Source organism: Sphaeramia orbicularis, chromosome 5, assembly GCF_902148855.1.
Source record: "Sphaeramia orbicularis chromosome 5, fSphaOr1.1, whole genome shotgun sequence".
NCBI lineage: Eukaryota > Metazoa > Chordata > Actinopteri > Kurtiformes > Apogonidae > Sphaeramia > Sphaeramia orbicularis.
Genome location: NC_043961.1, coordinates 37,150,654 through 37,177,403, shown reverse-complemented (window position 1 = coordinate 37,177,403; position 26,750 = coordinate 37,150,654). Strand labels below are relative to the sequence as shown.

Genomic DNA, 26,750 nt, shown 5'->3' with positions numbered 1-26,750 from the left:
TCTAGGCTACAATTATAACACCAGAATTACATGTTAAATAAGCATTTCTGTGTTATTCTTTATTACATTTCAATATTAAATATTGTACCTCCTATTCTTCACTATATGTATAGAATAATATGCTTTTTGTGATTACAGTATGATGCAGCTCTGCACAACTAATGCACCTATAGTGTCTAAAATGGCTCTTTGCTGTTTTACATAATGAGTACATACATACATACATACATCTTTCATTACATTAAACACTGCAATTTCGAAACTTTACTGAAATAGCAATGGAGAGATTATTTTTAAATCAAGACTCTGATCATTTCTATCTCTGAAAAAGTGACACAAAAGATAGATGAATGAACGTAATGAATAAATGAATCAACTTTAGTGTCATTACACGACTGTATAGCGAAATTTAAGTGCAGCTCCAGTGGTATGAGATCAGACAAATAGAACAAAACAGAAACAGAAAGGCCTATTAACTTTAACTCCTTATTAATACTTTATATGTAAAAGTAGGTTTGGAAAAACATTTTTAAAAAAAACAGTAAATCCACAGTAGACAAAATAAGTTAAAAGAGTTAATGTAGATATGCTTGTGCAGTTAAATTGGAGTTATCATTTCTCCTACATCACATAAAGACATTAAACGTAACCGTTTCTATGTTACAGGCTACAGCTCCCTCTGTGGGAATATTTTGTAAAAACAGAACTAATGATGGGGGCTAATAATAATAATAATAATAATAATAATAATAATAATAATAATAATAATAACATACAATAATAACAGACTAATACCAGAGATATAAACAAATTAAAGGACTTAAAAAGCACATGACACCATATGGTGCAAATATGAAAGTTTTTTATTGTGAAAGTATGTGTGTCATATTTACTGAATACATATGTTACATGTTCTGATGTTAGTTTTACAGTATAAAATAGTACTGGACAACAGGCAGAGGTAGCTGCATTATATGACACAGATACAGAAAATATATAAAAGTGTAAAAAGTTCTTTTAATAATTAAAAGCTACTCCTTAAAACTGTAAAATACCCAGGAGGGAAGCATGAGTGAAATGTATAACATTCTTTAAAAAAAAAAAAAAAAAAAGTTGGCAAAAGCTGGCAAAAGCTGGATCCTTCTAGAAAACAGTAATGGACTTTGCATATGTAAACTCAGAAATCTGCATTTGGATGGATTTTAAGGCACAAAGCAACCTGAGCTGAGAGGAACAGAAAAAAGTTTACACACTTCACAACACTGATGAGAAATTCTGGCTCTAGTATGAAGAATATTAATATAGTTTCGTAGGTTTATGTTTCCTGAATAATCACATTACAGAAAGCATTTTTTTTTTTACCTTTAACTCAGAAGATGTTAGCAGTGAACTGTAATAGTGATCTGCACCTTCCTGTCCTGCTGACGTTTATATAAATATATACATTTTAGACACAATTTTAAAGTTATACTTGGCTATTTAAAGGACTGTATCACAGACTGAGAGTAAAACAAAGGTAGTAGAGCACATATCTTATTAAAAACTAAATAACTCTACAACAGCTTATATAGTGTATATTTGACACTTCTGTTTTTTCTGATTAAAATAAGGCTTGGTTCCATTTTAATTTGCTGACTTCAAATGCCTCGTAGTTCCATATGACTGGTCGGATACTACCTCTATAAACACTGGACACTCATATGTACAGTTCCAATATACAGAAGGATATATTTTCATATCCTTTAGCTGTTCTGGTACCTAATTCCACTGAACATGCAAAGCAAGGGCCAAATTCATAATGATGTTTGTAAAACTTACATATATGTAGTCATAATGTGGCTGAGAGCAGGATTTCTTTGCCAGTAAGAGATACAGACATTTATGTCCCAGCAAAATAACAATACATGCCTTTACTTCATGTTGTTATATAATGTTTGAGTAGTTTTAGGGAATTAAATGTACATTGTGACAGTAAATGTGAACAAAAATGATTAAAAATGTGACGTGACGGCTGCCAGGTTTACTGGACTATATTTGTGTATATGCAGCACTAGTCATAAAACAAAATGGTCATATTTGACAAATTACATTTAAAAACAAGCAACACAGGCCATTTTATCAAATACAAACCCCTTAACCTCATTCTAATACATTTACTACCACTTTAAATGTAGATTTTAGATTTGATTGTTGCAACATAATTAAAATAAATCATCAAAATACAGACATTTCTATAATAATTGTTGCTAAATAGGTAGTTACATTTACATAGAAATGGATGAATGATTGATTGAATGAACGTAGGTAGAAAGTGTTGCAGCTTTTCACACCTGTGTACATCCTTGAGTCTGCTCATGAGCATGGATTATGTGATCAGTATGTGGTACTTATAAAATAGAACATGCAGACGGATATTTGGCCGTGAAGACTTTGTTCTCGATTCCATAGACAAAGAAGCTGAAGTCTTTTCCACCGTAGGAGTAATGAGCGTGAGTCAGGGGCACCAGCTCGATGGTCTGACGCTACGGAGAGAAATAAAAGACAGTTGTAGAATTAACAGGTTTTCACTCTAAGTTAAAAATAGATTGCTAAATAATAACTATGTAAATGTATTCTCCATGAGTTCTAAGTAACCTGCTCATCTTTATATCAATTCTACACAAATATCAAATCAAACTGATCTTTTTTTTTATTTTCCTTCATATTCTACTGTCTTTATTATGAGTTTTGTTGAACCACAGTTCGATGCCAGACCTGACATGGGGGGGGGGGGGGGGGGCAAGGAAGAAGAAGGTGGCGAAGACCCTCACAAGAAAATATCAACAATACAAACAATAACAACCATGGTGATAATTATAATGGTAACAATAACTACAACCACAACTGAGTAAAATGGGCAGAGGAGAGACAAAAAAACCAACAAACTAAATTACAATAAGATAAAATAAAATAAATAAGACCTATTAAATGAGGAATATAAGAAAAGAAAGCATGAACAGAATATCATAAACAACGACCGCCCAAATAATACCAGCAACAAATCTACGCAATATCAGTTGTTCACATTAATCTGCTGTGACTGCATCAGAGTAAAGCAAAGAGAACAAGGCAAAGAGACTGAGGTGCACTTAGTCATGAACACAGACATGCAACCGCAACTGCACCCCCTCCAAGGACCAGGGGCCAACAAAGAGGGCCCCAAGGTCCAGCCAACCAGCAGACCCCACAGAGAGAGGGAATCCAACCTGCCCCCACGCACCCCTGAACTGATCATTGATGGGATTTTTTTTTTTTTTTAGAGGGACACTGACATCTACTGTTCTGGGTATGAACTACATCTAACCTAGTTGTATGTACTATGGTAAAGTTTGACATTCCCACAATATCCTTTCATTAACAGTCATCCTAAGTGTAGCATCATAGTGGCTTATGGAAGTAAATCTGTGTCATCAGATTTTGAATTATAAAAGCCATTGAATTTCCAGCACTAATTTTTTTTTTTTTTTTTTTTTTGCACTGAAATTAAGTATCTGAATTTATTGCATCTGAAATTTTTAAATTCTAAATTTATGAACATAGTTGAATTCAGGGACAAACGATTCAGATACTTAATTTCACTGCAACAAAAAATCAGATACTTAATTTCAGTGCAAAAAAAAATTCAGATACTTAATTTCAGTGCAAAAAAAAAAAATCAGATACTTAATTTCAGAGCAAAAAAAAATTCAGATGCTTAATTTCAGTGCAAAAAAAAAATTCAAATACTTAATTTTAGTGTAAAAAATTTTCAGATACTTAATTTTAGTGCAAAAAAAAATTCAGATACTTAATTTCAGTGCAAAAAAAATTCAGATACTTAATTTCAGTGTGAAAAAATTCAGATACTTAATTTTAGTGCTAAAGAAATTCAGATACTTAATTTTAGTGCAAAAAAAAAAATTCAGATACTTAATTTCAGTGCAAAAAAAATCAGATACTTATTTTCAGAGCAAAAAAAAATTCAGATACTTAATTTTAGTGCAAAAAAAAAAATTCAAATACTTAATTTTAGTGCAAAAAAATTTCAGATACTTAATTTTAGTGCAAAAAAAAATTCAGATACTTAATTTCAGTGCAAAAAAAATTCAGATACTTAATTTCAGTGTGAAAAAATTCAGATACTTAATTTTAGTGCTAAAGAAATTCAGATACTTAATTTTAGTGCAAAAAAAAAATTCAGATACTTAATTTCAGTGCAAAAAAAATCAGATACTTATTTTCAGAGCAAAAAAAAAATTCAGATACTTAATTTTAGTGCAAAAAAAAAATTCAAATACTTAATTTTAGTGCAAAAAAATTTCAGATACTTAATTTTAGTGCAAAAAAAAATTCAGATACTTAATTTCAGTGCAAAAAAAATTCAGATACTTAATTTCAGTGTGAAAAAATTCAGATACTTAATTTTAGTGCTAAAGAAATTCAGATACTTAATTTCAGTGCAAAAAAAAAATTCAGATACTTAATTTTAGTGCAAAAAAAAAATTCAAATACTTAATTTTAGTGCAAAAAAATTTCAGATACTTAATTTTAGTGCAAAAAAAAATTCAGATACTTCATTTCAGTGCAAAAAAAATTCAGATACTTAATTTCAGTGCAAAAAAAATTCAGATACTTAATTTCAGTGCAAAAAAAATTCAGATACTTAATTTTAGTGCAAAAAAAAATCAGATACTTAATTTCAGTGCAAAAAAATAAAAATGAGTGCTACAAATTCAATGTCTTTTATAATTCAAAATCTAATGACACAGATGTACTTCCATAGTGGCGATGTTCCATCAGCTCACGGTGTCTGACTCTGAGCGTGCTGACCTTAAAAATGGAGTTGAACACTCACTAATATGGGCAGTATATTTCTGGTGAGAAGAACAAATATAAGAAATTCATAAATAATTCTGGCTAAAAGCAGCACATCTGCAGCCAAAGTCAACACAGAAAGCTGACGAACTGCCTCCTGTGTGAATGCATGAGGTAATATTATTATCACATCATTAAGTCATGAGTGCATCATCTACAACTGCAGAGGATTTAATTTCATTGTCTGTGCAGGCACCGCTCATTTCTATTAATATCTCAGCCAAAAAAACATGAATAAAAAATATTTCCATATCAGTTCACATTGTTGTTTTGTGTAGAAGATGTCTGATTTATCTACGGTGAATTCCCAGATTTAAAGAGATTCTGGTTGGTCCCTGAAGGCAGCCTGCCCCCCCTTCTCTGACTTTTCCATGGTTAGAACTTTCTGTGCAACAGTTGTACTTAGTTTTTCTTGAATGTGAAGTAAAAAACAACAACTTTACTGAAAAATACTTTTTTATTACGTCTTATTTCATGCTTTGTTTATTTCCTAAACTATTTTTTCATATGCTACACTACTTTTGTGAACAAAACAAATTGCTAAATCAATCTGTGATCTCTAATAGATAATAGAATCTTTATTTTGTCAGCAGTAGTTTGTCACACACGTAAACATGCACCGCACACTGAAATTTGCCTTGCTCAAGGGCAGATCAGTCAACACCTCTCCGCCAGGCCAGGGAACCAAACTGGCAACCCTTCAGTCACAAGCCGACTCTCCAGCCGTTAGGCCACGGTTGCACCCCTCCAAAGTTCCATTTACACATAGGAAAAGTGTGTTTTGATGAGTTTTCAACTTTAGGGCTGAACATTTTCATTAGTGTTCCAGAACAGATGAGTCATTAGCGGAGAACGTTCTGCACATTTTGATATGCAACACATGGGGTATCAGGTTATATGAAGTACCTAAAAAAGTGATCATAAGCAGGTATGGCAAAAACAGACATTTATATTACAGACCCCTAAGGGTTAATATGTAATTTAGTTTATTATGCCTATGATGTTTAAAATCTTTTCAACCTTTTTATTTCAGCTCAAACCTCACTGTCAAACTGCCTGGGAGCAAGTATAACTGTGAAAACAAGTAAACTCACTGTCAAGTGTTAAGTGTAATGGTATAATGCTTTAATTGCTTTCTGTTAAAATATTACATATTAGGACTCTATTGCTACCCAAATGAAAGCCAAAGGGTTTAGATCAGTGTTTTTCATCTTTGGGGGTCGCCTGGAATTCAAATGGGGTCACCTGAAATTTCTTGTAATTGATAAAAACAAAGCAAAAAAACAACAACTTACAAATAAAAAAATACAGGGTGTCCCATAAGTCTCCATACATAGGAAAAATAAACGTTTCTTGACATAAACCATTTTTATTTATATAATATGCTCTATATGACTGCCATTTTGTCGGGAACACATTTCAATGCGTGTCCTCCACTGCTGAAGAACTATAAAGAAGAAATATAAAGAAATACATGTTAGAACCATGTATGTATGGAATGTATTATGTCTCTTATGTATGGAGACTTATGGGACACCCTGTATACAGTGAGCTGAGAGAGACAATCCCAATACATAAAAGACATGACAAACTGTGAAGCTGAAACTGAAGCACTGTGGTACTGTTTATCTGTCAAATGTTCATTGTGGTCGGTTTCAGATGCTCCAGCTCTTTCATAATTCATAGTTTGAGTTATTGTTTGTTCAGTATTAATTGTCAGCCTTGTAAATCCAAGCTGGACTGACTGTACATATCCTGACCAAGGAAAATAAAATTCTCACTTTGTGCAGTAATCTACACCTGGCTTTTCTGCCTCCATCTATAATAATATACATTATATAGACTAAATGTCGTCTAAAATTAACGCTTATTTACTACATAGTATAGCAAGCATTACATGATCAAAAACAAATTAATTTTAGCAAAAAAAAAAAAAAAGTCTCTGTTCTGAATGTTTGGGGTTGCCAGAAATTTGTGATGTTAAAATGGAGTCATGAGCCAAAAAAGATTGAGAACCACTGAATTATGTTCTCTGTGTAACTGTTGTCTTCCTAGGATCTGCTCACTAGTCATGATACAGGTCCTTGGGTTATACAGTATATGTGTGTTTTTTAACCTGTTGCAGGATCCGGCTGGTGGCGCTGTAGCGGTTAAGGTGTTCGTTAATCAGTCTTGATGAAACGTCACAGATTTCCTGATCAGGGAAACCCTGGATGGGATAAACCTGGGAAGAAATATTGCAGAAAACAAATGTGCAGATTCAGTAAAAGCAGAAAATAAATGGAATCCGTGTCTATTTGTACATACAGTATCTCTCAGAGGTGACACAGAGGGACTGGACATGAATCATAGGAAAATTAGGAATGTAAAAAATATCAGATGATGCACACCATCTGATCATGTGAAATGAACTGTTCTCTGCTCATGATTTGGTATATATGTTACGGGGAAAATCCTGACATTTATAGATCCATTTTATGAAACATAGGTCAACTGGTCACACAGATTTCATGAAACGCACAAAAAAACAAAGTGCGATCCAACACTGTTTCCTGAATGAAGATCTGTGAGATAAAGCTGACAGCTTCATTATGAACTAAGTTGACCTTTGAGATTAGCTTTAAGTATTTGTTTATACCAGCACATTCTCGTCGATGAAGAAAGGGTCTCCCGTCACTTTCTCAAACTTCTTGTCTGGGAAGTCGGGCTGACGATCTGGGATGAAGTCCTCTATGTTGTTCTTCCTACTCACACAAACAAAAACAGATATAAATATAGAAATGCAGGAGAGAAGATTTGTACAGATTATGATTAAGAATGACAGTTTTGACGTACCATGTGACAGTGAGCTCGATGAAGTGCAGCAGGTTTTGGCTGCCATGACAAACAGTGCAGGTCTTGTAGCCTTGACCATGACAGGAGATACACCTGAAGGAGAACAGATGAAATCAGCTCATATAATCTATATGATAGCCTGCCCTCAGAGTTAATTATTAAATCAATTATGTGTATGTTTATGTTTATGTTTATGCATTTGGCAGACGCTTTTTTCCAAAGCGACTTATGGGGGAAAACCAATTAAATCACTCAAGCAATCAAATTTTATTTATATAATGCCAGATCACAAAAAAGTTATCTCATGACACTTTATATATAAAGTTGGTCAAAACCAGACTCTAAGCCAGTTTACAGAAACCCAACAGAATCCTCCAGGAGCAAACACTTGTGACTGGTGACAGTGGCGAGGAAAAACTTCCCTTTAACAGCAGAAACCTGGAGCAGACCCAGACTCCTGGAGGATGGCCGTCTGCCTTGGCCAGTTGGGGTTAAAGAGTGAGGGTAAAGAAAGAGAAAAAGAGAGAGTGATAGAGATAGAGACTGGGGGAGAAGGGGGGAGAAGGGGGAGACACATGGAGGCAGTTGAGGATAAGTGAGTGGTGATGATGAGGGCAGGGAAGAGGCAGGACCATCGCAGCACGTCCAGAAATAATCCTGGAAGAATCTGTGATAATCCTGGGAAAAACCCTATTAGAATATTTAAAATGGAATGTCTGAAAGTGTTAGGATAGGAGGTGCTCTTGGAAGAGCTGGGTCTTTGGGAGCTTCTTGAAGATAGGCAGGGATGCCTCTGTTCTTGTAGCACTTGGTAGGTCGTTCCACCAACGTGGAACGACCCATGAAAAGAGCCTGGATTGTCTTTTATTGAAATTATTGAATTATTATTGAATTATTGAATTATTTAACAGTAAAATTTAAATATGACTGTAACAGCATGAAAACCTGTCAAGAATAAAATGGAAGACATAAAAAGACCAAGCAGAGATATTTTGGACAAAAAATATGGTTTAAATATAAAGAATGCATAAGCGTCCATATGTTCCTGAATAATCTGACATAAACCTAATACTCCCGCTAACACAGTGAATACTTGCAGAAGATTATTAGAGCCACAATTAACTATCATTTTCATTGTAGTGTATCTCTTGACTATTTTCATGATCAATTGATTTGTTGTTTGGTTTATAAAAGTTCACAAAATAATGAAACTCTCACATCTCATTTAGTCCAACAGTTATTCAGTGTACTGTCATAGAAATCATTGAAGATTCACATTTAAAAAACTGAAATCATACAATTTTGACTATTTAAAAAAATACACAAATTATTTTTCATTTTTCAAACTATTTGAAAATTAAGTCTCACTATCAGCCAGATCCGCAGAACCACTATTCTCTGTTGATAACCCTATCTGGCGTCATTACATTAAAGCAGCGTATGATGTTCGTCACCAGTTTTTCATCAAATCTGTAAAACCTGGGTGACAGCCTAAGCATCACAAATCCGTTAGTCTTTCCGTGTTTACACACCTGAATCACTTCCCTCACAGTGAACAACTTCAAAGTGTACTCCATCACAAACCGTCTGTTTATTTACATACCAAACCGATATGTCACTTGGGCCTTTTCGGACATTTTGTTGCAAAGTGCATCATGGGAATGGGAATTCCACGCAGCCGCGGTATGGCTGCAGCAGCAAAAAACACGGAAACGTCTTCATTGCTTCTTGCTGCTGAGGCTGCGTGGAATTCCAAAAAGGCCCAAGTGATGGTTTGGTTTGGGTTTGATATGTAAACAAATGGACTGCTTGTGATGGAGTACACTTCAAAGTTGTTCACCGTGAGGAAAGTGATTCAGGTGCGTAATCACGGAAGTACTAACAGAGTTGTGATACTTAGGCTATCACTCAGGTTTGGTGACAAACATCATACGCTGCTTTAATGTCATCCTGTAATTAATGTGCAGTATTGTGCAGAACCCCACAGATCAAAACTATGTCTCTGGTTGTCTCTAAATGACAGGAATTAGTCTTGAATCTAAAAACTCTATAGTAAACCCTGTTAACTGCAAACAAACTGAAAATATTAACCTTTATTTATGTGGCGGATATATGACACAATGTTAACTTTGTCATGGATCATATGTTTCTTGTGAAGAAGAGGAATCTTTATTTGTCCCTACATTATACATACTACACACCCTCTTCTTTTCATCCATCACACATATCACATTACTAAAAATTTCTGTGGCGGAATGTGGGGAATTGAATCAGCAACCCTTTGGTCACAAGCTGCTTCTCTAGCCTTCAAGGCCATGAATTTCCCCTGAAGAACATGTGGCTGCACATACCAGTCCAATTAACAAATCCTGTGACTCACCCCAATGTACTTGTCTGCACTACAAGTCCACACTGATGGATGTGTGACGTGACTGAACCCTCTGCTCATCCTCATATTGATAAGGCTGAGCTTTGTGAGGAAATGACCGTGCACCCACTTATTTCTCCTCTGTTCACTCCATACATGAGGGCCAGTGTGTCTTTCTATAAAATCACTAATGATTCCCATGTTGTCATTTTTACCCATGACAAATGACAGCTAATAAAATGTGTCTGAAGGAAAGGAAAATGAAGCGTGCACGTCGGCCTCCCACCTCCTTCGACCTCGGCCATGACAGGAGGTGCAGCGCTTGTTCCTGGAGCGGCCGTTACCGTGGCAGAATGTACAACGCTTCTGCAAAATGAGTAGAATTACAAGCCATTACAGACAATGAGATTGAAATGAAACATGAAAGCCCAGTATTTTTTGCCTGGTAAAGGCTACAGTTGATAGAAAAGCAACACTGATTTATTTATTTTACCTACTGGGAGAAGAGTCAAATGCTGTAAAAAATTTTTGTTAGCACTATAATTTAGAAAAACTCATGACATCTTACGCTAGTTATAAATCCTTGTGCAACTAAATTTAAAAGAAAACATACATTGTTGATGTCTTGCATTATAGAACACAATCTGCTCTCAGAAACATGAAAACATTTTTTATACTGTGTGATAAAACAATATTTTCTACTATTATAATAATATATAATAAACATAATAATATTATTTACTACATATATTTTCTCTTAGGTTTATTTTGCATGTACACAATATATCAGTGTTTTTGTTTCAGTTTTTTTTCTCTATTTTTATGTGTTTATATGAATGACTTTAACAGTATAACTGAAGGTAACTGAATTGATTTTAAATGTCTACACCTAGATTGTTGAAATGTAAATGAAACCATGAATAACTATAAATTAAGACATGATTTGATATTGACTGTGATCACTTCTAACTATTTGTCACATTGTCCAGCCATATTGATAACTGTGATGATACATGGAACTATGCGTAAAAATTCCTAAATCCTTGGTTATTTGATAAACCCCTGTCTTTAAAATGACCCTAATTTGGGGGTGGGTGGGGGGGGGGGGGGCAACAAAAACACCTCACCTGTCCTCTACCATGACAGTGGACACAACGGGTTCTTCCACAGCCGTTGCACTTGTGACACATCTACAACACAGAAAGCATCATTACATTTCTTTGTCTAAATCAGTGAACTCATCAACCTTTGTAATCGATTTTCTAAATCAACTTGGATTTTTATGAAAAGCACTAAAACCTGACAGCCACTGCATGAAAGAGTAAATGTGATGAGTTGCACCTTTATAAAGGACGAGTGAGGAACACGGATCTTCTGCACCATGTCAGTGTATCTCTGAGGCATTGACACTGGGATGTCCCACGGTGGAGGGCTCATACCGAACTGAGGACCATCCACCGGCTGTCCTGTTACAAAACCAAACAACTGTGTGAAAAGTGTACGGAAACACTGTCAGGATTTATCCAAATTATCATCTCTACTACTGCAGAAACTTCTACATTAACTGTGATTTGCTTGTTTCAAGAAACAGTAATTATTTTATGTCTCTTTCCTCAGAGATGGCTCTAATTTCATGATAAGTTGTCCTTTACATCAACCTTATATATGTGCTTTCTGCATAAACATAAGGTTTACCATTGTATGACTCATACTGCCAGGCACTGGTTCTGGTCTCAGTGTAGGTCTCCAGTCGATACTGTGTTTGGGAAAGGGGTTAAAATCAGAAACATCATCATCAGCTCAAATAAAACAATACAATACAATTAGTGAAACAAAGCCATATTAACATTTGTAAAACGCACTTACTTCCCCCTAAAACGCTTTCAGTGATATTACTTTGGTTCATATTTTACAGTTCTAACATGGGAATCAAAGCAGAAATACCCTGTACACAGTGATGGGTTTCAGCTCTTTGAAGGTGAGGTTTCTGGCAGGCTTGGAGCTGTAAGTCCATTTTGATTCCACAAACTTGAGCAGAGCTTCTCTGGCCACATCCTCTGACACTGTGGGAACCCTGGAAGAGCAAAAACACACAGCAGGTCAATTTACAATCAACAAATAAAAGGTTTTTAATTCTCACTTTTGTAACAAAAATTTGACATTGTCATAAAATATGAATGACTGAATATTCATATGTAAAAAAAAAAAAAATCATCAGAACTAATACAATCAAAGCCATGGGAATTACATGTGTTTAAATATGATTATGTGTTATTCTTTATTTATGTGACCTATTTTTAATCCATTATGTATCTTAAATATCCCCAGTGGCAGGGAAGGACAGAATGCCTCATCAATGGGGAGGATGTTAAAAATATTAAGGGAAATAATTCATCTCAGTCTCATGTGTTGATCATAGTAGTGGTTAAAATGATGAAATGATCTCTCTAAATGTACAATATATTAAAATAACCACTTCCCTTCATTCAAGTAAAAATAGAAATATTGTTCATTTCAAAACTTGAATTGTTGGGCATAAGATGTTTCCAATTCTACCATTCAAGTCATTAACTCATATTAGAATTAACCTTGCATACAAGTTTGTGATGGTGGAGGAAACTGTAGGACACAGAGTAAATCTGCATGACACTGGAAAAAACAAACACCACACCAGGTCTCTGTGTGGAAAGGGCTCGGTCAATCCAAGGATAAAACTTAGGACCATCTTACTGTGAGGTGACAGTTCCAACCACTGAGTCACTATAGTAACCAAGTATATCACTTCTGCAAAAATCCTGCTGCTGCATACGTAAACACCTCAAAATGACACCTAATGTGCACACTGACCAACATGGTTCAATGAAGTAAAGCCGAAACATCACAATGACCTCAGAGGCTTTAAGATAAAGCACAAACTTATCAGTTACCTGACATTTGGAACATGAGTGTTCCTGTCTTGCTCAGGCTGAGGGTTGTAGGCAGGAGGAGGCGGGTACAATGGGTTATCACCATCTGGACACACATTCATGAAAACAAACTGGATTAAGATCTTTTAAATACCCACGGAAGAGCCATTGGACAAATAGAAATACAAACTGTACCTCCTCCTTTGAGGCCCTGGTAGCCATGTATGTCATCTAGCCAGCCAGGAGGGGGCGCTGAAGGCCCTTCCTCAGGGATGTTTGGATCGATTGCACCTGCAAAAAAGACAAAAAAAAAAAAAAAAGATGAAGTACAGTTGAAAAATAATAATACCATATGAACTGATGCTTCTCTCCTAATCACTGTTTAATTAAACACAAATAACTTCAAATTGACGTTTGTGTTTTCAGATAAAACCTTATCGTTTCATCCGTCTTGTAATCTATATTATAAAAGCCAAGTGGCCTCTGTGTGCGTACATGTGTGTGTGCATGTGTGTGTGTGTGCGGGGATTCACACAAAATCCGAAAAGAGCTGACTGCTGCAGTTCGGCAGATTCGGCAGGTTAAGGAAGAGACTAGCAAAAACAGCGAGCTGATAGGACCAGTAGTTTGGGAGATTTTAGTAATTCTGAAATACAGTGACTTTACAATCACCTTGCTATGGCCAGAACACTTTGGCGGTGACTGCTGGACAAATGGGGTACAGCATGCACGAATACACAACGGCATAAAAACTACCACGTCTAGAACCCGTGGATCCGCACGGGTCACCGCGCTTGTGTGAAACATAATCCTTGATGGTTCAATCAGTTTTGCCTTCTGCAAACAATGGGAAAGAATTTTCTACTTGACAGCATGTTTAGGAGGGGTGGACACTGTATCTGTCAGTGTGACAGGAAGGGAGTATACATTCCTCAGTGGAGGAGATCAGGAAACAGGTCTGAGCGTAACGTAACCAACGACACACTGAACTGTCAACAGCTGTACATTACTGACAGTACATCACAATCAGAAGCAGTTTATTTGACATTTGCAGAAAAACTGCATTAGAAAATGAGTTGCAAGAGCTCAGCATAAAAATACTTAAAAGACAGTACAAAGTAAAAAACAATGAAAAATTACATGAATAAGAGTAATAAAAAGACAGGTGCCCCCATAGATCAACTGACACTCACTTGAACAAAGTGCATGAACATAAAGTGTGTTATTTATACACAAATACAAAAATAAAACATACACCCTACATTGTTAAGTATGTGATATGGAGTTGTTAAGACTACGCACAGCACTGGGAAAGAAACTGTTGGCAGACTGAGAGGCAGAACATTTGATAGAACGATAGCGTCTGCCGGATGGAAGAAGAACAAAAAGACCAGCGCCAAGGTGACCAGTAGGGTCATTTACAACATCTAAGGCATGGAACAGAAGCCTAGAGCTGTACATGACATCAAGATCTGGCAGGTCAGTACCAGTGGTCCTGCGGGCTGCGAAACGGACGACTCTGTTTAGGGATTTAAGATCCTGTACAGTTAGATTACCAAACCATACTCCTGTAAGTGAGAAGGTAAGGATACTTTCAATCACGCAAAGATATAAATTTGATAAAATCTGGCACTTTAAGGTAAATTCCTTTAATTTGCGCAGAAAGAAAAGCTGTTGCAGTGACTTTTTAACACTGATGCTGGTGTTTAAGTGCCAGCTGAGATCGCTGGTGATAGTGACACCAAGAAATTTAAAACTACTCACCATCTCAACCTCTGTACTGTTTATGGTGAGAGGGAGATGGGATTTCTTCTTGCGGCCAAAGTCAATAACAACTTCCTTCCTTTTGGTTGCTTTTAAGATTAGATTGTTGTTCTCACTCCACTTGACTAAATTTTTTACCTATGATCTGTAGTGTGACTCATCATTTAAATTTATCAGGTCAATGACAGTTGTATTGGTGGCATACTTTACGATCAAATTATTATGGTGAGAGGCAGTGTAGTGGTACATAGAGAGAGAGAACAGCAAAGGGCTGAGGATACAGCCTTGTGGTGAACTGGTGCTTAAAACAAGTTCGTCAGAAACACAGTCACCGATCCTGACTCTTTGAGGTCTCCAGGTTAAAAAGCTAAAAATCCATTCACATACAGCATCACACAAACCAAGACACTGGAGTTTATGAATGAGAATCAAAGAAATACTATGTAGTAAATAAACATTCATTTTAGACAACATTTAGTCTATATAATGTATATTATTATGGACGGAGGCAGAAAAGCCAGGTGTAGATTACTGCACAAAGGGAGAATTTTATTTTCCTTGGTCAGGATATGTACAGTCAGTCCAGTTTGGATTTACAAGGCTGACAATTAATACTGAACAAACAAGAACTCAAACTATGAATTATGAAAGAGCTGCAGCATCTGAAACTGACCACAATGAACATTTGACAGATAAACAGTACCACAGTGCTTCAGTTTCAGCTTCACAGTTTGTCATGTCTTTTATGGATTGTGATTGTCTCTGTCAACTCACCAGATATTTTTTATTAGGAAGTTTTTTTTTTTTTTTTTTTTTTTTTTATCAATTACTAGAAATTTCAGGCGACCCCATTTGAATTTCAGACGACCCCACGTGGGGTCCCGACCCCAAGGTTGAAAAACACTGGTCTATACACACTTGGATAAGGGAAACACTTATTTCAGAATGCTTTTTACTGACTATTGTTGGGCTTTTAACTGTATTATAGCAAGCATTACATGATCAAAAACAAATTAATTTTAGCAAAAAAAAAAAAAAAAGTCTTAGTTTTGAATGTCTGGGGTCGCCAGAAATTTGTGATGTTAAAATGGGGTCACGAGCCAAAAAAGGTTGGGAACCACTGGCATAAACAGAGTTCAAAGCAAAAGAAAAAGCATCCTCCACAGATCTATTTTTCCTGTAAGCGAACTGCAGAGGACCAACAGAAACAGGAATCTGACCTTTAATATAATCCAGTACTAGCCGCTCAAAGCATTTCATTAACACCGAAGTAAGAGCAATCGGCTTGCAATCGTTAAGACAGGACACGGGTGACTTTTTAGATACTGGAATTATGATAGATTCCTTGAAGCTACGCCGAACAAGGCGGTGCTTCAGTGACATATTGAACAAGTCCATGAGCACAGGGGAAAGCTGTTCAGAACATAACCTGGCAACCCCAGGAGGGACGCCATCTGGGCCTGCTGCTTTCCTCCTCCTAGTTTTGGACAGAACCGTGCTGACCTCATCTATTGACACAGTGAACCTGGCCTGGTCACTAAGATTAGAACGGATAAAAGCAGGAGACTCAGTGTTCATAACGTCAAATCTGGAGTAGAAATGATAAAGTTCATTTAGAAGTTCAGGGTCAGGAGCTGCAGTGGCGTGGTGGCCTCTGGGTTCATAAGAGGTAACAGTGTTCAAACCCCGCCACATGCATCGGGGGTCATTCTCCCTGACATGACCCTCAATTCGCTCTCTGTTGGCACGCTTAGCAGCTTTTATAGACCGCTCCAATGAATATCTGGCCAGCTTATAGCTAATATCTTCTCCAGATTTAATAGACCGTGGCTCAGATGGTAGAGTGGGTCGTCCAATAACCAAAGTGTTAGCGGTTGGACTCCTGCTCTGTCCTAGTCATGTGCTGTTGTGTCCTTGGGCAAGACACTTCATCCTCCTTGCCTCCAGTGCTGCTATTTACACTGGTGTATGAATGCATAGGAATGTTTGGTGGTGATCGGAGGGGCCGTGGGTGCGAAGTGGCAGCCACACTTCCATCAGTCTACCCCAGGACAGCTGTGGATACAAATGTAGTTTACCACCACCAGAGCGAGAATGTGTGAGTGAATGAATAATGGATCCACTGTACACGCTTTGAGTATGCATTCATAAAAAAGCGCTATATAAATCTAATCTATCATTATTATTATTATTATTATTATTATTATTATTATTATTATTATTATTAAAAGCCGTGGTACGTTCTTTTTCAGTAACACACTCTCTACTGTAATAACAAACTAATGTAACTAATACCACAGGCCTAAATAGTCAATAAAGAAATGAACCCTAATACATGAAACTGTGCTGTCTTGACTGATGTGATGAATAAGAACAAAATTATATGATAGATGAGTTTTAATGGCCCTCTGCATCAAACAAAAACACAGAAACACAGAGACATGAAGTACTACTGTGTGCACAATTATAAACCTGAGTAAATAAAAAAAAAAGCAGGCTCAGAAGTTGCAAATCCTATATTTAGATAATATTCCGATACAATACACTGCATGGCAATCTGTTCTGAAATAACACTGTACTGACATGTGGTAACTGGAGCAGCGGCCATTGTTTAAAAACGGTCTATTTAAATCAGTGAGTCCAGCATTCAGCATGTCTAATGTGTGGATGTTTTCATTTAAAGGTGCACATATACGTTCAATATCTCCTAGTTGCTAATGAGGATACATTGCATAAGGGTTATCATTCATTCAAAATTCATTCATTCATTCAAAAGTACTACTGTGTGCACAATTATAAACCTGAGTAAATATAAATGAATGATAACCCTTATGCAATGTATCCTCATTAGCAACTAGGAGATATTGAATGTATATGTGCACCTTTAAATGAAAACATCCACACATTAGACATGCTGAATGCTGGACTCACTGATTTAAATAGACAGTTTTTAAACAATGGCCGCTGCTCCAGTTACCACATGTCAGTACAGTGTTATTTCAGAACAGATTGCCATGCAGTGTATTGTATCGGAATATTATCTAAAATATAGGATTTGCAACTTCTGAGCCTGCTTTTTTTTTTTTTAGGTTAAGGGCATCACGGATGGACAGAACACTACTTTTTGATTCATAACTTTTGAACCAGACAAGTTTAAGACAAATATTACACATAATTGGAAAGGTCTAAATGCCATCTTTAACATACTCCAAGGGCAAAATTTAGTTTCACATACTTCAAATGAAAAATATCAAAAACTACTGCGTCACGGATGGATAACAACTTAATGTCTATTTTTTTGCAAAAATTACAAAGTTCTCAAAAGTGAAGTTCCTATGACATTTTCATCCTATAATTTATTCAGTGTATACCTTAAACCCTCCACTTTACAACCTAACAACTGGTTAGAGGAAAAAAATATTTTTATCATACCTAAATAGCAAGAGTTTTGACAAATGGCAGCATCACGGATGGACAAAGACAAAAACAATATTTACAAAATACAAATAATATTAACATTATTACCTCCGCCAAGCAGGTTATGTTTTTGCCGGCACTGGTCTGTCTGTCTGTCTGTCTGTCTGTCTGTCTGTCTGTCCGTGTGCAAGATAACTCAAAAAGTTATGGACGGATTTGGATGGAAATTTCAGGAAATGTTGATACTGGCACAAGTTGATACTGGTGCTTTTCTAGTATTCAAATGTATTTTGCATAGATATAAGCATGTTAAACACTGTGTGTTTAGAATATGACAAATAATATAATAGTCAAATATCAATGTATTTGGAATAAATTTAGTTTATTTATGAGAGTTTATAAAATGAATCCAGAATGATGTCAGAAAACTTTGTCACTTTCGAAACATTCACACTCATAAAACTCCTCAAATTTCTTTTTTCCACAAATTTTTTGTCATTTCAAAATATATTTCCCTGAAAATATAAGTAATTACCTTATATTTTCGGGCAGATTACTTTAATTTAATTTTTTTGACCAGATGTTAACCTTCCCTTGACTTCACCCCTATGTTAAACCAATTCTGATCTGAATATCAGATTAATATTTTTGTAATCTTTCCTTTTCCCAAACAGTAATACATTACTATTGTTCATCTTAATAAAAATGTGATGTTTTTTGTAACACCAAGACTGTAGCATAATTTTTAAACCTAATGGGTAGATAAGTCGAACCATACACAGTTGATAAAATAAAGATTTCATTCAGAAACCACTATTTCTGTTTACTTTGCGTGGTGTGAAACATATTGCAAGACTGTCCACGGCTCCACATTTTGTACTTTCACCAAATAAGAGAAAGAACATGAAGAGCGTCATAGTCGAGAATAATTAATGCAAAGTCAGAGGCCATATTGATGTAACTTGAAAACCTGCAAGCTGACATCACCGGCCTTTTCACCGTGGAAAACAATATCAACCGACGGTACTTAATCATGTTAGTTAGTGTTAAACACCAAGGTATGCCTGGCTTCTGTCGTTGTAGTCTCAACAGGATGTCAGCTGGAGTAAACAGTTACGGATGGAAATTGTGAGATGAATTTCAGTCTATTAATCTCATGAAAATGTCACCATTAATGAATTATACTATATATCCAGAAAACACGGCAGCAGGTTACAGTGGTAGACCAGGCTGAAGAGGAAACAGACGGAGCACCATGAGGTTTTTAGATAAGATCCTATTATGAATTATAGCCTAGTTTGTGGAATATATAGAGAAGTGTGTATGTTAATGTTCATTCAAAGTATTTAGTCTTGGTTAATTTCAGTTAGAGATTCTTACTCAATATTTATGCAAAATAAACCTTTAAAGACCCGCAACTACTTACGTCACAACCTTTAAATGATTTTTTTGTCTTTCCCAAGTGGTTTATCACCATTTATTATAATATTATCCACTGGGTTTTGCATTTTTCAGTGAAAATCAGATATTTCCTTATATTTAATTTACTGATCATAAATGTTCATAAAAGCTCAGAGGGACTTCATAGGTTATTAGATCAAATCAGAAAAAAATGAGGAAAAAGTGACTTTCTCAACTAAATATATCATTAAATCATTGAATGATCCACAGTTATTTGTCAAACTACATGGGTTTTACTGGTGAATCAGTGTTGCAGGAGATGATGGTGTTTCCACGTTCACTACGGAGCCTCTGAACGTCCAAATGGGTCATATCTGATGACTATGAAAAGATGACAAACTGTATTTTACCTGAACTATTATTAGCAGTTCAACAGTTTTTTTTACATTTAGATCAGTAGATGCTTTTGGTCGGTGGTGGATGATTGGGTCTTTATGGGTTAACCACTCAAAATGACTTTAATATTTGTTACTAAATATTTTAGGTCCATGTGAGCTAGTAAACAGTTCCTTCTCATTCTCTCTATATCCTGCCTAATACCCTGCCTGGACTCAAACACGTTAACCCTAAGCAGCCACTATGTTTATTTTAGGCAACAGCACCCCTCCCATAATCCACCATAGCTTTACTGTAAATACTATTGTTACATGTGGATGGTTAATTAGACACATGTGACTTCTGTAAATAGACCATGCCTCACAAGGGTTCGCCGAGCTGCAGATGCCTGGTGTTACTATCGTGAATTTATTCACTGGGCTATATATTACTGATGATGACCGATCTTCTCATCTAACCCCTGGAGGGAATCGTTTCACTTTTTAAATAACTAACTGAATCAAATTTATCCTGCATTGAATTATTGGTTAAAGGAGATGTAATACCTACAATTTAAAATAGATATATAAATACTGTGTCTGAATCCATAGTATAATACATTAGTGATTCATTAGACATATTTTTTGGAGTCAGTGAGGAAAAATTGGCTCTGTTTGACTTTTCACAAGATTTTTTTTGAGGAGGAGGGTTATAGAGACAGGTTACTGGCAGCTATAATAACCAACAGCTGTCAAGAATATGTCAGATGTTCTGCGTACAGCACAGATTTATCACAGATACTAGAGGACAGTCTCTAACTAAAGCTTGGGAAATTATTGAAATAATTTGATTAATCGAGGTTTGCGCTGAAGAAAATCATGACAAGTACCTAAATCTTATAACTGAGATTCATCCTCTGGAAAACTGTTCTTTCTCAACAAGTTTAAAATTGTCACCTTCCAAAAATAATTGTGCTGTTTTTTTTTTTTGTTTTTTTTTGCCTATATCATCAAAAGCTCAATTTCTGGTTAATTGTTTTATGTTTCCTGAAAAATCTGAAAAAACAAAAACAAAAAATGACTTAGGCAATTAATTTGGGAAGATGTCGAAATGCAGCCTGCTTGTTATAAAATATTTGTAATGGTAATGTGCTTCTCCTGGCACATGAGGCAGATAGTTTTGGTAAGGAGAGTATTTTTCAGTCAAGCTTTGTCTTGGGTGCAAGAAAATAATCTATCAGAAAAATAAAAAAATAAAAAAATAAATATCATCTCAAGTCTGTTCTACACAGTCTGGCGTGTACCTGTCCGCTGCTGTTTTATTTATTATTATGTAGGCCTATCATCCATTACTACCTCTACAATAACATGTAAATATATAACCCCTGCCTGCCACTCCTGTTTACATTTCACTGTCTGCACTGGATATACTGTATATATATTGATTATTTTCCTACTTAAGATCTTTTTTAATAAGAGCCCCAATTTTATGTTTCCACTGTTTGCACTGGATATACTATGTATATATTGTTTATATTTTCTATTTAGATCTTTTTTAATAAGTGCCCTGTCTTTTATACATACTGTCCTGTTTTCAATTCATGCTGCTCATATGTGCCTTAAATTGCCCCCTTGGGATAAACACATTTTCTGAATCTGAATAAATCATTTGTAACATTTAACATTGTAATATTTTGGCCATATTGTCCAGCTCTACATGTAACTGATATTTTGGTCCCCATTTCATCATGTTCATACACGGCTCATGTTTCAGACTAAATGAAGAGATGAGACAAGGCTTTTCCCTTCAGTTTCTGTCTACTGAAGCTTTAACCCTCATTGTAGACTCTTCCCCACCCAGAGTCCACATTCATGTTATTGCTGATCTTGCTTTTGTGGGTGGTTTCCTTTAGATGGATCCATTATAATCTTGTGTAAATAGTGCACACCTTAGTTCAGTTATTTCTTTTCTATGCAAGGTAATTACTGCTGTCTACACATAAAATAATCCTGAATCATCTTCTCATTTGATCCCTGGAAAGAAAATAATCATATAATGAGATACATGACCTGAAATATATATGTCGAGGCCCAAAACGGAATCTGCCTAGAATAGAATAGGCCTAGAATAGAATTCCATTCTGGGCCGGCCCGATTCAGAATGGAATTCTATTCTAGGCCGGCCTAGAATGGAATCCTGCTGCTATAATGTTATTTTTATACCATGTTTAATGCAAATGATCTAAATTATTACAAAAATCAATACATGGAATTTGCAAATATGTGAAAAAAAAATGAAACAAACAACATTTTAATTGTAAACTATAATACACTTTATTTACAAATAGAACCTAGTGGTACTCCCCACCAATATTTGGTACAGTGAAATCAACTGAAATTGACAATAGTTACTCAAGGTATGTAAGACCGAAAATGTAAAATTATGACAAATTATGGAATTATGGATCATTTGCATTAAACATGGTATAAAAATAACATTATAGCAGCAGGATTCCATTCTAGGCCGGCCTAGAATAGAATTCCATTCTGGGCCGGCCCGATTCTGAATCCGGCCAGATTCCGTTTTGGGCCTTGACATATATGTAGTGGATATCAGCAATTCGTTAGTTCAATACTAACTTATTTCACTGCTGTTTATCTGAAATGTTCAACTTAACCTTCTACACTGAAGACAGTGCCATAAAATAGAGAATATGTTTTAACACAATGTAATATCACATAAACATACACAATAGTGCTTTGATTGAAACACTTCCGAGGCACCATGCAGCTATTTAACTTGTGCGTCATGTTTTTATCCGATACAAATATTTTCATAGCAGCCTAACAACAACCACTTGTTTTTTCATAACTTGTGTTTTCTTCATGTTCCCCTGACCTGCTGATAAAAATACGACAGTCGGTGTTCTTATGTCATACTGTACACAATACCTCTGGCTGAAGGATAAAAATACCAACGAGAAGGTGTTTCCCCAAAAAGATCTGGAGTGAGATGGGCCGAGAACGAGAACAACATGAGGGAAAACAAGAGTAGGGGACACAGAGAGTCATTAGGAGAGAAAGAAAAGGGAGTGGACGGAGAAGGAATGTGAGTAGGAAAAAAAAGAATGGGGCATTATTACCAAAGCTGCATCTAAAATACCTGTACACCTCAATACTTGATGACAGATGTTATTCATAACCTCATTTGAACTGTCAAAGCACTAGAAGAACAGGTTAACCTTTGTGACAGTATATGCTACAGCAAGATAAAACACATCAGATCTACACAATATTAGCTTCTCTTCATTGGCTTCCACTAAAATCTATTGCAAAGCCCTAAAAAACAATGCTTTGCCTTATATTAGAGAGCCCAAATGGGATACTTCATTCTCATAGTGCAGAGCATTTAGTTTTTTAAGGCATTGTGTATTATTACTGTCACTAAAGAAATAAATCTGAATTGAACTGAATAATTACTAAACTTCAGTTAAGAACTGTTTCAGTGTTTGAGTTATAGAAATTGCTTCTGACAATGAATAAATGAAAAAGTTACCTCTTCATTTCTTAGATTTGACATATTTAGTTTGCTTTACAATATTTAAAAAAAAAAAAAATGTGATTTTTGTTTGTTTGTTTTATGTTACATTTATGCTGCATGCACATTTTCTTTGCCCTGCACTTTATCCTTAATCACTGAATTTCCGGGGTGTGGGATCAATAACGTTTCATTTTATCTTATCTTTTATAAAAGAAAATTATATCACACTTATATCACACTTCAAATATGACAAATACAAATTTCCACATTAGAAAAGCTCAAACCAGCACATGTTCAGTGTTTGGTCACAGACAAATAAATCAGTGAAATGAAATAAACATCAAATAACCTCAGGTATAATTGTTGAAATACAGTGCAGCAAGTAATACTGTTATTCATTTAAAATGTTTGACAGAAAGAAATGTATTACTAAATGTCTTAGGGAGATGTGTGAGTTTAATTCTCATCAGTACATCATCAAATCAATATTAAATATAAAAATGAGGAAGAGGAACAAAATAAAGCACAAACTGCAGATGATAAAGGTTATGACCACAGCAACAAACTGAATTGCTCTACAAGATTTATTTCTGGTAATTCTTAAGGAGGATTGCAACTGAAATAAAAATGTCACACCTCAAAATAATCCAAATAACTATAACTAGAAATACTGTATTTTATTCTATGTGTGACTGCTGAGATATTCTATTCTATTCTATTCTATTCTATTCTATTCTATTCTCTATAAAAGGACACAGTATGTTGCACAGCTCCATAGTGTGTTTAATAAGTTCTTGTCTGAACCAGGTAGAAATATGAACAGAAATGCAAAATGCAAAGGTACCGGAGGCTGACTATAAACTGTCCTGAGGAAAACTAATAGTGATTAAACACGGATAGAAAAAACAAAAGCACACAGCATAAAAGTTCAACCAACACTGAAACTGAAGCCCCTGTAACTCCATGCAGTAATAAGAGCTGCTACAGTAGAGTTTTACTGAACCAAACAGGTACAACCTCTAGTCAAACACCAAAGACACTTCAGACACATGTCACTAAACAACATGGCACAAACTACAGTAAACCAGAGCCCAGATGCATTTTCTACATTCTTTATCAGTCCAGTAGAGTCCACTGGTCCGCACTGACAGGACTGAATGTAAACACACATGAGAACACAGAAATCAGACAGCCTTTAAAGAATAGAAAGTCTGCAAAAGTTACAGGCTTTGCACTTAAAAAACAAAACAAAACACACGGTTTGTCTCACCAAGATCATCGTCCTTCTCGTCCATTTCTTCGCAGCTCTGTTCGGTTGGAGCCAACAGTCACCTGTTGTGCACCGACAACAAGAAGCTTTTCCATCTAGGATTTTCAAAATAAAAGTCAGACTGATGCAGCAGAAGGGACAGGAAGAGACTAATTCTGTTCAGATAAGTAAAAGCATGATCATAGGGATTTCTAGGCTGCGTTGCATATACTCACAAATAAACATAAAATAAATAAATAAATATAATAATAAATTAAATAAATCCCATCACGATTTCCTTATTTTGTTGCACTATAGGACAACCCCACTGTAAGAAATATATTAACTTACGTATCAGTGCACAAATTCAACATGAGCCTGATGTTTTTGCAGTTTCAACATTCATCTTAGCCATTTTTGTCCCATTTTCTATAAACCCCAAATTCATATATATTTCTTACCTATTATCAATGTGTTTATTTTTTTTTTGTAAGATATTCTCACTTGTAGAATACTTCAGACTATATATATATATATATATATATATATATATATATATATATATATATATATATATATATGTATATGTATATATATATATATATATATATATATATATATATATATATATATATACACACACACACACATATATATATATATACATACATACATACATACATACACACACATATATATATATATAAATATATATAAATATATATATATATATATATATATATATATATATATATATATATATATATATATATATATATATATACATATATATATACATATATATATATATATATATATACACTGGGGATTATGAACATGTTGGATGAAAAAAACACAACAACAACTTTAAGACAACTTTAAGACAGACTTGTTTTGTCATTTTTAGCAGTTACATAACTGTTTGGGAGTCCTAAGCCCAATTTTACTGTTTCTAAATGATATCTACAAAAAAATGAGAGCTGACTGATTTTCATTGTTTTAAAAGACTATATTTGATGTCCACATTTACATTTTTGTCTTTTACTTTACTTGCCCAAGAGAGTAATGGTTTATATCTCAATTTTAATGATTATAGGTTTTAAACATTATTTATATTTATAATTATTCACTCCGAGCATGATACTGAGATAATATTAAATCATTTGTGCTTAACAGATAATTTTGATTACCAGCCTCGAGGACCTGAGAATTTACCCTACATAACCAAAAAAGACCTTTTTTTTTTTACCTGCCATTTCTCCAAACATATCAAATCACTGTAAATATGTAGGATGTAGCTGTTATTTGGAACAACTTGAAAGAGCAAATACTATCATTGCCCCATCTCAGTTTAAAATAGGGTATTATTTCAATTTCAAGTTTACCCTACATAACCATGTTTCGATCCAAATTTCCACATGGAGTTCTGCTGTATTTAGAGACTTGATTCTACTTCAGCTTAGACCATTAAGTCATATTTTGATCACTTTTCAGTCAAAAATTGTAAATTTAGTCCAAAATATTTCTAGTCGAGCTCAAATGAATTCTTGCCGTTGTGCTCTGAAATGTAAAAGATTTTACTGAAGATGTGTGTCAAGGTTAAAATACTATGTCTTGCATATTGGGAAGTTTAATCATATTTATATATTATTAATGTCAGTTTGGGTTCATGCAAATAGGTTCATTTAAATAGAAATAAAAAGAGGAACGTGTCTGAAAACAAAATTATTCAAGCTCTGTGGGTGACAGTGTATGATCTCATCTTCTAATCCTACTTAGCAAATGTTTAGTAAACTATTACAATGAAGACAGCCCAGAACACAAGATATTACCAGTTCTCACTACCTCAGAAAATCCACTGAAGAAGATCCAGTGACCCCACACATCTGGGACACTGCTATCTTGAACTGTCACCCTTCACCATCTTGTGCAATTTCATTCAATATATTATTTATGTATTATTTATTACTGGCCAGTTTGAGTACATTTTTATATACTGTTT

The 26,750-nt window shown here is 35.0% G+C and overlaps 1 protein-coding gene across 2 annotated transcripts; it reads right to left on the bottom strand.

Moving 5' to 3' along the window:
- Nucleotides 1–842: 842 nt before the first annotated feature.
- LOC115419808 (protein SSUH2 homolog) lies at nt 843–24,864 on the bottom strand. 2 transcript variants are annotated; one of them, XM_030134832.1, is made up of 13 exons: nt 24,770–24,864; nt 13,198–13,293; nt 13,024–13,108; nt 12,041–12,170; nt 11,792–11,852; nt 11,438–11,562; nt 11,224–11,286; nt 10,383–10,462; nt 7,729–7,821; nt 7,532–7,637; nt 7,010–7,117; nt 2,353–2,522; nt 843–2,272 (listed from the first exon to the last, which is right to left on the bottom strand). In XM_030134832.1, the coding sequence occupies exons 1-12, from the start codon at nt 24,792–24,794 to the stop codon at nt 2,388–2,390; spliced, it is 1,107 nt and encodes a 368-aa protein (XP_029990692.1). In that variant the 5' UTR covers nt 24,795–24,864; the 3' UTR covers nt 843–2,272; nt 2,353–2,387. The 2 variants fall into 2 exon arrangements, with proteins under 2 accessions (XP_029990692.1, XP_029990691.1); XM_030134831.1 differs by having other exon boundaries at nt 843–2,522.
- Nucleotides 24,865–26,750: the final 1,886 nt, after the last annotated feature.

Bases quoted from the DNA above. Each gene is read 5' to 3' on its own strand.
- LOC115419808 (XM_030134831.1), bottom strand. From the start codon at position 24,794: ATGGACGAGAAGGACGATGATCTTG. The intron at 11,853-12,040 runs GTATTTCTGCTT...TCCCAAACACAG, and splicing joins AACCCATCACTGTGTACAGG to TATCGACTGGAGACCTACAC. The intron at 11,563-11,791 runs GTAAACCTTATG...GTTTTGTAACAG, and splicing joins GCAGTATGAGTCATACAATG to GACAGCCGGTGGATGGTCCT.